The sequence below is a fragment of the Mastigoproctus giganteus genome, chromosome 9 (genome assembly GCF_048544385.1).
Source record: "Mastigoproctus giganteus isolate SK-2022 chromosome 9, ASM4854438v1, whole genome shotgun sequence".
NCBI lineage: Eukaryota > Metazoa > Arthropoda > Arachnida > Uropygi > Thelyphonidae > Mastigoproctus > Mastigoproctus giganteus.
The window spans coordinates 217,797,286-217,810,143 of NC_143583.1; the positions used below are offsets into that span (position 1 = coordinate 217,797,286).

General features: G+C 38.6%; 1 protein-coding gene across 2 annotated transcripts in view; it reads left to right on the plus strand.

Moving 5' to 3' along the window:
* Positions 1-12,858, plus strand: part of LOC150081124 (uncharacterized) — a 1,253,880-nt gene that overhangs the window by 1,136,132 nt on the left and 104,890 nt on the right. For both annotated transcript variants that reach the window (XM_090381132.1, XM_090381131.1), the window contains exon 37: positions 5,290-5,344. In XM_090381132.1, coding sequence (XP_090237258.1) covers positions 5,290-5,344 — 55 coding nt within the window. The remainder of the gene's footprint in view (positions 1-5,289; positions 5,345-12,858) is intronic.

A 12,858-nucleotide genomic window follows, 5' to 3' on the forward strand; every position in this document is an offset into this window, starting at 1 on the left:
AATTAAGTTAATTTATAGTCTTTTGAGGTTAATTTTGTGTGTTGGTTAATTTAGTGAAGTTGATATCTATATTGGTATATAACATCAAAAGAGATCAATATGTCACTGTAGTCTAATTAATACATTTTAGCTTTAAACCATAATGTTATCAGATGAATAAATGCTCCTCGTGGCAGAGAAGAAAAATGCATGGGATGCATATAAATTATCAGGCGACACTGAAACTTATGGCAGGTATAAACTAGTCTGTAATCAAGTCACAAAGGAGGTTAGGCAGGCAAAGGCAGATTACGAGAAATCTTTGGCAAAGGATGCAAAGAAAAACAGCAAAGAGTTCTTTACTTATGTAAACTCTAGAAGGAAAGGGATGAATCAGACTGGTCCACTTGACATTGATGGTTCGATTGTTGATGAACCTAGAGGTAGCTGACAAACTGAATGAGTATTTTGCATTTACATTCACAAATGAGGAGTTATTCGAGGAGGGGAATGCCAGAAGTCTGTCAGATTCTAACAGGGAGCTAAGTGATTTTATAATAACTGAGAGCAAAGTGGAGGAGAAATTGTTGAAGTTAAACACAAGGAAAGCACCTGGGGTGGATGGGCTCTATTGAGTTATATCAAAGGAGGCAGCAAAGGAAGTATCCGAACCCTTAGCTATAATTGCGGAAGCTTCCTTGGACTCTGGAGAAGTCCCCATAGACTGGAGATGTGCAAATGTATCCCCAATTCATAAAGGAGGAACAAAGGAAGAATTCCATTATCATTGAGCAAGCTCAATGATAATGGGATTCTTCCTCTTGTTCAGATTACTCACCTGAGGGGGCATAAATTCAAATTGAGGAGAGAATAGATGTGCGGAAATTTGCCTTTAGCCAGCGTGTGGTTGATAGTTGGAACAAACTTCCATCTGCTGTAGTGGAGGTCAACTTAATTAAGTTCAAGGTAGAAATAGACAAACATTTGGAATTAATGAATGGGTAAAATGGGAAAAGTGGGTTTTTCTTTTTTGGCTGATGTGCTTGCTTTCTTGCATAATATGCCCTATTAATGCTAAATGCTAACACCACTATGGTTTCTGGATAGACCTGGCATTCTACTCCCAAGCACATTTATTACTTACATTAGTGGGCATCCCTTTGGGCTCCATGGTGGTTGGAATGCCCAAGCACTGAAACAAAATTAAAAAATATTAGGAATCCTGATAATCAAATCTCTTCTCAAACCCCAACTAGGTCCTTACCAGAAAATGATACCAATGACATAGATAATGTCACCTCAACAAAAAAAAAGGACACAAAACTGAAGACATATCAGATCAGACACCTTGATATTTGAGTGTATAGCCCCATACAAAAAATGTCACCCTTCATACAGAAGGGCCAGCAGGCTCCCCAAATCAGTCAAATGGCTTCATGCTGGTGACATTCTTGTTAAGATCAAAAATGGCATTCAGAACAGCACCGCTGAGCCAGATCTCCATGGGAATTCCAGTTGTACTAATATCTCACAAGAGACTGATCAACCTGAGGCATAATTTCAGAATGGGATCTTCTCAAAGTGTCCAAACAGAAAATCTGTTTTTCAATTAAAAGAATAAGGGGTGACACCAGCAAAATGAATAATCATATGTAGGTACGAGAATCTAGTATCCATAAGCAATCACATCCTTGCCTTTATTCCACCATCTCATAATTCAAAGTTAGGCACTTTAACTGCCCAGTACAGCCATATACTATATATAATAATTTAATTGTTAAATATAACTAATTTAACACTGCACTCATAATGGTATAGCACAACTTGATAGCATAAGTTACAGCATAAAACTTGATAGCATAATATGTATCACTGCATTTAGGAATCTATTTGCTATGTGTAGTATTGTCAATTAATCAATTAAATGTATCGATTTTAATTGTTAATCAATTAAGTTGTATTTAAGTGGAAATTATGCTTTAAACTAGATCAGCAAAGCAACGAGCACAAAGTAGCTGGAGTGCTGTGGCACGGGTAAGAGCCGAAGGGGATGATTCTCCAACATATAACAGCTTAACAGAATATGCAACTTGTGAAATTATTGCAAACGTTTCTGAAACAAGACATGATCCAGCCAAGGGGACATCTTTGATGCCAAGAAATGAGGTGCCAACTCATCATTCTGATGGGCATTTATTAAGTTCGAAGAGTACGGGAGATGCACTCAAAGGAATAATATGGGGCTCATCAAGCTCTTAGCTGCCCAACTCAATGCCAGAGCTCACACTTGTGCATCAGACAACACAGAAGCAATCTCCAGTGCGGAATCAGCTGGTCCCACAGAAGGTAGTTATTGTCACTATTATTAGGGAAATATGTTGTACAAGAAGGATAGATGAAATACACCAGGGATTAGCATTAGTAAAGGCACATGATGCAAGAAAGCAAGCTTATGTAACATCAACCAAAAAAAACCTTCTCATTTCACCCATCCACTCGCTCCAAATGTTTGTCTACTTCTCCCTTGAATCTATTTAAGCTATCAACTTCTAAAACGACAGATGGAAGTTGGTTCAAGCAGTCGACCACATACTGGCTAAAGGCAAACTTCTGCACATCTATCCTACAACTGTCTTTCCTCAATTTGAATTTATGCCCTCTCAGGCAATTATTCTGAGCAAGAGGAAGAATCCGATCAGCATTGAGTATGCTCAAACTATTCAAGGCTTTATACACCTCAATCAAATCACCTCACAAGTGCCTAGTCTCCAGACACTAATTTGCAAAACTTAAACCTTTCTTCGCAAGAGCAACCCTTTGTTCCATTCACTAATCTTGTTGCCCTTCTCTGTAATCATTTGAGCAGCTCTACATCCTTCTTAAAATGAGGTCTCCAGACCTGTATACAGTACTCAAGGTGTGGCCTGACCATTGCCTTATACAAGGGAATAATCACCTCCTTATCCCTACTAGAAAAATTCCTGTATATCATTTAAAAGACACCACCACTCTTACAGACCATCTGCGCTGCTCAGAAAACTTCATCTCTGCCTGCACAATTACTCACAGGTTCTTCTCATTCTCTACCACTGCCAGTGTAGTACCACATAGTTGATACGCTACTCTGGGATTACTGCTTCCCATATGCAGTACTTTACATTTGTCAATGTTAAACTTTAGTTACCACCACTCAGCCTATCTGCTCAATTTTTCCAAATCCTGTAGCAGCAGTGTACTGTCATTAGTGTCAATAACAACCCTGCCGACCTTTGTATTGTCTGCAAACTTGGACATTAAGCCTGATTAACCATCATCAATATCATTAATACTCCACTAATAACATTAGTCTACGAAGAGCAGTGTCCATTGATTACCACTCTGTCTTCTCCCACTCGACCATTCCTTTATCCATAACAGCAATTTGCCTCCAATGCCACACAGCTCCAATTTGTGCAGCCGTCTTCCATGTGCGACAATATCAAAAGCCTTTCCAAGATTCAAATATATGATAAAAAATTATTCTTTGTATCCAGTTCCTTTGTGACCACATCATAGTATCCAATCAAATTGGTCAGACAAGACTTCCCCTTAAAAAGTCCATGCTGTGTCCGAACTGTAACTGAAGTCTTGTCTAGATGATCCTGCAGTGCTTCTTTAACCATTGCCTCCATTAATTTCCCTGGAACAGAAGTTAAACTAACAGGTCTGTAATTACTTGTGTTGCCCTTTGATCCTCCTTTGTGAATTGGGGTCATATTTGCACATCTCTAGTCCAAGGAAGCTCTCATAATTATGACTAAGGGTTTTTAAGGTATTTATTAGTGATATTGATGAAGGAATATCATTTAATGTCAAATTTGGCAGGGTGGTTAACAACAGTAATCAGGGTGAGCTACTGCAACAAGATCTAGGAAAATTTTTTCAATGGGCTAAGAAATAGAAGTTGAAATTTTACATTGACAAATACAAAATAGTGCATATGGTGTACCAGTAACCCCAGAGTAACTTGTCTTACTACACTCAGGTAGTGGAGAATGAAAATGACCTGGAGTTAATTGTGCAGTCAGTCATAAAGTTCCCTTAGCACTGCCAACATGCTGGTAGGACAGCTCATGTGGTTTTGTCAAGGATATACAGAAACTTTGCTAGCAGGAATAAGAAAGTGATTATCCTTTTGTATAAGGCAATTGTCAGGCCACACTTCGAGTATTGCATACAGTTCTGGAGGCCTCATTTTAGGAAGGATGTAGAGCTTCCCGAATGAGTAGAAAGAAGGGCAATGAGATTGGTGGGGGAAACAAAGGGGTGCTCTTCCCCTGAAAATCTCAAGTGCAAATTGCAGCATCTGGAGACTAGGCACCTGCAAGGTGATCTGATTGTGGTCTATAAGACTTTCAATGGATTGAGTAAGCTCAATGCTGATGGTATTCTTCCTCTTGCTCAGATTACACATTCGAGGCATATAGATTAAAATTTGAGGAAAGACAGTTGTAGAATAGATATGTGGAAATTTGGCTTTAGTCACTTTATTGATTGCTGGAGCAAACTTCCATCTGTTGTAGTATAAGTTGGTAGCTTAAATAAATTCAAAATAAGAATGGGACAAACCTTTGGAGTGGATGGATGGGTGAAAAATAGAGATTTTTTGGCTGATGCTGTATAATAGGACATAAATTCAAATTGAGGAAAGATAGATGTAGAATAGATGTGTGGAAATTTGCCTTTAGCCAGCAGGTAGTTGGTTGGTGGAATAGACTTCCATCCCTTGTTGTGGAAGTTGATAGCCTAAATAAATTTAAGGCTCAGCTGGACAGGTATTTTGAACGAATGGAGGGGTGAAATGGGAGTGTTTTTTTTTTTTTTTTTTTTTTTTGGCTGATGCTGCATAAGCTTGCTTTCTTGCATCATATGCCTCTACTAATGCTAATAAGCTTGCTTTTTTGCATTGTATCTCTACTAATGCTAATGAATATCTACTCCATTTTATACTTCCATGTGTAGTTTGTCACTGCAGAATGCTTTGTCTAACTTGACTATTGCCAGCAGATGAAATTTCATACCTCAGACAAAAGTAGATGTCCTGTCTTTTATTGTAGAAGGGACAAAGTGAAATATGTTGTTGATAGTAGCAAAAATTACTTATTTTTGTTAAAATGTCAGAGCAAAAATTAATTAATAAGTGTAATATAAAAACTTTAATTTATCAGTTGTAACATTCAGAGTTAACATCTTAATATTAAGCTGCAAAAATGTTTCAGAAAATAAGCTATGTATTTCTTATCACAAGTTAATATAGTCATTTTCTGCAAGGGTCGTGGGTTTACAGAAGAAGAAATGAGAGAAATATGTGGTGCTGTATTAAGAGGTAAGATGAAACAAAGATTAAATTTGTAACAAAGTATATTTCAATTAAAAATTTAGAAATCATTATATTACTGTTTTCACTGATAGTGAGATGCAGGAGTCATGAACTGATATAAATAGTATTTCACATAAATTACTAATGTATTTGCTTACTAATGTTATTACTAATGCAAATAGTTTCGAAATCTCCATTTAAATAGGAATAAACCTAGTAAATAAACCTATGTTGGTGTATTTTTGAATGTGCATCTCTTAACAAAAACACTACTTTTTTTTTTTATTATGAAAACTCCAAACACTAGAGGTTTTTTTTTTTTTTTTTTTTTAGGAGCATTAGCAACTAAGGCCATATTGCTCCGGGATATGCGGTGGTCATTCCCTGACCTTTCCGCATCCTCCGTATTTGGTGGTGACGGGTTTGAACCCCGATCTAATCAAGAAGCATGTGCTACGCACTGCTGCTCCTTCCCACCTGGCTACGGATGCACAACACAAGAGGTATTAGAACCTATAGTACTTAGTACCGTGCTTGGGTTGGAGGTTGAGAAGACAAAAGAAGATATTTGTTGACATTAGACTTGAACTTCTGTAGACTAATTTTCAGGAAATACACATGAAGGAAGGTTGTTCCAGAAAACAGCAGTTGAATGAATAAACTAGGAAGATGAAAAGTTGGTTCTGTGAGTTTGAATTTGGACAGTAAATGGATATTGGCTGGCGGCGGCATGTGTTCGGACTCTGTTGAAAGAGAGAGGGGGAATTATAGATGCGAATTCAGAAGAACAGTGCCCATGGAAGTATCTGTAAAAAAGGGATGCAGCAGAAACAGTGCGTCTATGAGACAGCGAGTGAAGAGACTGTTAGAGAGGAGTCATTAATTAATCTAACTGCCCTCTTCTGAACAGAATCTAGAGGCCGCAAAGAGGTTTTGGGGGCACGATCCCAGATGTGGGAACAATATTCCATGTTAGGGCAGATTTGCGATTTGTACAGAGTAAACATCTGTTTGGAAGAAAAGTAATGCCGAGAGCGAAAGAGAAAACCAAATTTTTTAGATGCAGAGGAAGCAATATTTGTAATGTGCTTGTGCCAAGAGAGATTAGAAGCCAAGGTAATCCCCATAAGTATCAGCTTGCCTAGAAATCGGAGTGTCACCAAAAACAAGCATAGGAGTATGTTGTAAAAGTAAAAAAAAAAAAAAAATTTAAAAAGGAATGGCTAAAAGAAAATTACTAAAATAAGGGTAACTGAGAGAAATTGCTGGAATTTACAACTAAGCAGAGTTAAACTTCTCACAGACACACCGCTGTTGAGTTTTTCAGAAGTTCAACTTTATCTGTTATGGACGATGTACGGTGTTTGCGCTTTACACCACGAGAAGCACTTCCTTTATGCATTGGAACTATGGCTGGGGCTAAATGTGAGCAGGTTATAATAATTAATGCATAAAAACAAGTTGGAATAGCTTGCCAGTGTTTACGAGTTTGCGCCGACAGCTGATGCTGCAACCAGTGCCACCAAAACAGTAGTGGCAGGTTGGTGCGCCGACTAGGGAAATTTAAAATTATGTTCGTGAAAATTATGTCCGAATTAGCGGTGAAACCGGATTACCGGTGGCTAGATTAGTAATGGTCGACCTGTAATTCATTAGGTGAAATGTTTGAAACACTCTCAGCTGTAACTGAGCCCAAACTTTCAGTACTTACTAGCCAGTGTCATTCTATTTTTCCCAAAACCAGGAAATGACTATTTTGATCCAACAAATTACTGACCTATTGCTTTAACTAGCTGTTTAGGAAAAACATTAGAAAAAATAATTGTCAGGTTGACACAGTTCCTAGAGACTGAAAACATTCTAAGTTGAAATATGGCTTTTGAAGAACTAGATCAAGACTTGACCTCATGGTCAAAGCCAAAGGAAACATTCGAAAAGCATTTCTTAGGAATGGACACGTGATGATATGTATTGACAATGAAAAAGTTTTCAGCACAACCTGGCAATATGGGATTCTTCGTGATCTCTATGAATCTAGTCTTCGAGGCCATCTTCCAAAATTTATCCAGAACTTTTTAAGCAATAGATCCATATAATAGATCTATTGCTAATGGATCAGATATTTTCACTCTGCTCTCTCCCAAACATTTGTGCAAGAAGGAGGAGTTCCTCAGGGTTCTGTGCTTAGTGCCACACTCTTCTCCATCAGGATTAATTCAATTACCATATATATTCCTGATGCAGTTGAAACATCTGTACACTGATGATCTGGCAATCTCATGCCACTCTCAAAACATATGTCAAATTGAAAGACAGCTTCAAGGCACTTGTTCAGTGGACAAAAAATAAGGGATGTAGACTTTCGAAGCAAAAAACAACAGCAATTCATTTTTGCTGTAAATGGAATTTACATCATGATCCAGACTTATAACTTGATTCTGATCCAATTACTTTTCAACAAAGTATTAGATTTCTTGGACTAATTCTGGAAAAAAATCTAAGCTTTTTGGATCACATTTCCACAACCCGTCTAAATAAGCTGAATCTCCTTAGGACAGTTTCTGCTCTGTCACAAGATGCAGATCAGTACATGCTGCTACACCTATATCAGTCGTTAAGTAGATAAAACTAGCCTATGAGTCTCCTGTATATGCCTCAGCCATAACAAATGTATTAAAAAGGCTTGGACTTGTACATCACAATGCTCTCAGAATTGCACTAGAACCTTTTCATACATTGCCAGTCTCTATACAGAAGCACACAAAAAATCTCCATTCCTTCACTGGCATGCTCTGCTATTAGGCTATATAGCTAAAATCAGAAGTTTTCCATATCATCCTATATGGTGATATCTGTTCACACCAAAATGGCATAATTTGTATCAAAATAAACATTGGCAGAATGACTTAGACTAGAGCAGCAAAGCAAAAGGCTCAAGCTAAATGAGAGTGCTGTGGCTCAGGGGAGAACTGAGGGTTGTCCTCTGAGCATTTTGAAATGTACTGCTTGTTTGATGTTTGTGGAGTAATCAGGGATGGGACATGATATTGCAAAGGAGGGTTGTCTTTGTGTGTGCATGATGTAAGGAGTGTGAGGAAATCAGGTGCTAACTCAGCATTGTTAATGGGCCTATATGAGAGCTTGAAGGGGACAGGGTGGATGCCCTCGTAGGATTTCAATTGTGGGGCTCATCAAGCTCTGCCACATCAATACCAAATCTTGCACTTGAACATCACACAACACAGCAGCATCCCCCCAAAGGCAGAATGCTATGGTCCCACAGGAACTAGTAGTTCTTGGTGACTCTGTTTTCGAGAAACGGGGAACATATTTGTGCAAACAGGATAATTTGAACAGGACCCGGGTATGTCTGCCAGTGTTGTACATGTTGGCATTAATGATATTAAGAGTAGGAGACCAGCGGAATTATTTAACAAGTACAGGTCAACGTCAAAAAAAAGCCATGAATTAGGGTTGAATTTGAAAGTGTCTGCAATTCTGCCCAGACATGATAGGAGGGAGAACATGATGAGAGCCTTTCTTATCAATTCGGCCTTAGAGAGAATTTTTCTCAACGTGGTCTGTGCTTGTTAACAGGAGAGACTGCTTCTACAGGGATGGGACGCACTTAAATAGAAAGGGTGCAAGAATATTTGCTGATGCTATCAATGCATTTTTAGGTGGGTCGGAAAACTGCTAGCTAGGATACAAGGACTAATAGATTAACAGTAGCCACTGGCAGAGGTGAAAGTGATTCTTGCACTGCTTCTATTGGAATGAGCAGTTGCCTGGAAAACAAGATGCAGGGGATTTCACAGACTACTGGAGTCATTGCGGAATAAGTAAATACATTAGCCGCTGTGTTATGGTAACAAGTGCATGTATACTTACATTACACCAATGCTGGGAGTTTGGTTAATAATTTGATGAATTTGAGGTGTTGGTCAAAACATCAAAGGCAGATATTGTTAGGATATCAGAGACATGGTGTCACACAGATATAAGGAATGTAGAAATGGAATTTGGGGAGTACAAAGTGTACAGGAAGGATAAACAGGATAGGAAAGGAGGAAGGTTATGCTATTAGTTAGAAACGCATAAAATCCAAGTAAGTACAGCCAGTCGACATGGCTGGACAGTGTAGTTCAGTGCAGTGTCAAGCCAGTTTGGTGTGACATAAGCACTGGGAAAGCAAAATTCAGAGTATGAGTTTGTTATAGGCCTAACGACTCTGATCACTATAATAAACAACTGTACAGGGAAATATAGTGGGCCCATAAATAAGTGTCTTATAATGGGGAATTTTAGTGTCCCAGATATTGACTGGAATTTGTGGGTTGATCACTCACACACTAGCAAGGCTTTTGTGGATTTATTGGATGATTGTTTTCTACAGCAGCAGCATGTTTGGGAGGCAACTAGAGGGAATAATTCTCTTGGTCTGATTATCAGTAGTGATTCGTCATGCATTAAGAATCTGCTGATAAAGGAACCACTAGATGGCAGTGATCACAGTGTGCTGAAGTGGGGTTTACTCAAAGAAGTGACTACCATTAGAGGTAAAGGAAAGGGCTTTTACTTTCGTAACGTGACTACAGAGGTCTGAGACAGTATTTAAATTCTATTCAGTGGGATCAACTGATGATGTTACTGACAGCAAATTCAAAATGGGAAGCATTCAAAGAATTAATCTTGGGAGCTACTAGGCTTTTCATACCAACTAAGAAATATTCTGCAAGGTTTAGGCCTAAATGGATGTCACACGAACTAATGAGATATGTGGCAGAGAAGAAAAAGGCATGGGATACATATAAATTAACGGGTGACACCGAAGCCTATGATAAATATAAGCTGGTCTGTAACCAAGTCACAAAGGAGGTTAGGCAGGCAAAGGCAGATTACAAGAAATATTTGGAAAAGGATGCAAAGAAAAACAGCAAAATAGTTCTTTACTTATGTAAACTCTAGAATAAAGGGGATGAATCAGTTTGGTCCATTTGATATCGATGGTTCAACTGTTGATGATCCTACTCAGGTAGCTAACAAACTAAATGAATATTTTGCATATACATTCACACATGAGGAGTTATTCAGGGAGAGGAATGGTGTAGTAAACTCTAGATGATGTTGTAATAACTGAGTGCAAAGTGGAGGAGAAATTGTTGAAGATAAGAACGGTACCTGGGGTGGATGGGATCTAGCCAGTTATATTAAAGGAAGTAAGCAAACCATTAGCCATAATTATGAGAGCTTCCTTTCATGCAGTTGAGGTACCCATGAACTGGAAGATGTGCAAATGCTCCAATTCACAAAGGAGGATCAAAGGGTGACACAATTAATTACATACCTGTTAGTTTCACTTCTGTTCCAGGGAAATTTATGGAGGCACTGGTTAAAGAAGCACTGCAGGATCACCTAGACAAGACTTCAGTTATAGCTCGGACACAGCATCAGTTTATTAAGGGAAAGTCTTGTCTGACCAATTTGATTGGATACTATGATGTGGTAACAAAGGAACTAGATGCAGGGAAGAATTTTGATATCATATACTTGAACCTTAGAATGGATTTTGATACTGTTGCATATGGATCACTGCTGCACAAAAAAGTGAAGCAGTGTGGCATTGAAGGCAAATTGCTGCTATGGATAAAGGGATGGTTGAGTGGGAGAAGATAGAGAGTGGTAATCAATGGACACTGCTCTTCGTGGACTAATGTTACTAGTAGAGTCCCCCAGGGTTCAGTGTTGTGTCCATTGTTGTTTTCTGTATTTATTAATGATATTGATGGTATATTAGGCTTAATGTCCAAGTTTCCAGATAATACAAAGGTCGGCAGGGTTGTTGTACCCTGCTGCAACAGGATCTAGAATAGTTGAGTAGATGAGCTGAGAGGTGGCAACTGAAGTTTAACATTGACAAATATAAAGTACTGCATGTGGGAAACAGTAAACCCAAAGTAACGTATCACCTATGTGGTACTACACTGACAGTGGTAGGGAATAAAAATCACCTGGGGGTAATTGTGCAGGCAGATATGAAGTTTTCTGATCAGTGCAAGATGGTCTGCAAGAGTAGCTCGTGGTGTCTTGTCAATGATATACAGTAATTTTTCTAGCAGTGATAAGGAGGTGATTATCCCCTTGTATAAGGCAATGGTCAGCCCACAGTTTGAAAACTGTATACAGGTCTGGAGGCCTCATTTTAAGAAGGATGTAGTGCTACTGGAATGAGTACAGAGAAGGGCAACAAGATTAGGGAATGGAACAAAGGGATGCCCTTACGAAGAAAGAGCTTAAATTTTGCAAATTACAGTTTCTGGAGACTAGGCACCTGCAAGGTGATCTTATTGAGGTGTATAAAGCCTTGAATGGTTTGGGCATGCTTAATGTTGATGGGATTCTTTCTCTTGCTCAGAATAATTGCCTGAGAGTGCAAAAATTCAAATTGAGGAAAGACAGTTGTAGGATAGTTTGCCTTTAGCCAGCGGGTGGTTGATTGCTGGAACAAACTTCCATCTCTCATTGTAGAAGTTGATAGCTTAAATTGATAGCTATACAAATTGCATTCCTTTGAAAACTCAGAGAAAGTTCATATCTATACCGACAGCTCCAAAACATATACACTGTTGGTGCAGCAGCAGTTTCTTCCACTTTCTTAATAGCTGCATCTCTTCCTACTAAATGCAGTATCTATACATCAGAATTATTTGTAATAAAACTGGCTCTAGATGGTATTTGTTTATGTAATCACCTCCTTAAGTGCAATCACTGCCATTCACTCGAACTTTTCTACCTCTCATTCCATTCTTAAAGAGATCCAGTTTAAATTATTTTACCATTAAACCGCTAACCATATGGTTACCTTTTGCTGGATTCCTGGTCATTTCGGCATCCCAGGTAATGAACATGTTAGCATTAGCATTACCATAATTATGAGAGTTTCCTTTCATGCAGTTGAGGTACCCATGAACTGGAAGATGTGCAAATGGCATTTGATGCAAGAAAGCAAGCTTATGCAGCATCAGCCAAAAAAAAAAAAAATAAATAAAATAAAATAAAGTAAAATAAATAAATAAAAAATAACAATTTCCACTTCACCCATCTGTTCGTTCGAAATACCTGTCCAGCTGAGCCTTAAACTTATTTCGGCTATCAACTTCCACGACAAGAGATGGAAGTCTGTTCCACCTACCAACCACCCGCTGGCTAAAGGCAAATTTCCGCACATCTATCCTACATCTGTCTTTCCTCAATTTGAATTTATGCCCTCTCAGGCGATTATTCTGAGCAAGAGGAAGAATCCCATCAGCATTGAGCATGCTCAAACCATTCAAGGCTTTGTACACCTCTATCAGATCACTTCGCTGGTGCCTAGTCTCCAGACACTGTAATTCGCAAAACTTAAGCCTTTCTTCATAAGAGCACCCCTTTGTTCCATTCACTAATCTTGTTGCCCTTCTCTGTACTCGTTCCAGCAGTTCTACATCCTTCTTGAAATGAGGCCTCCAGGCCTGTATACA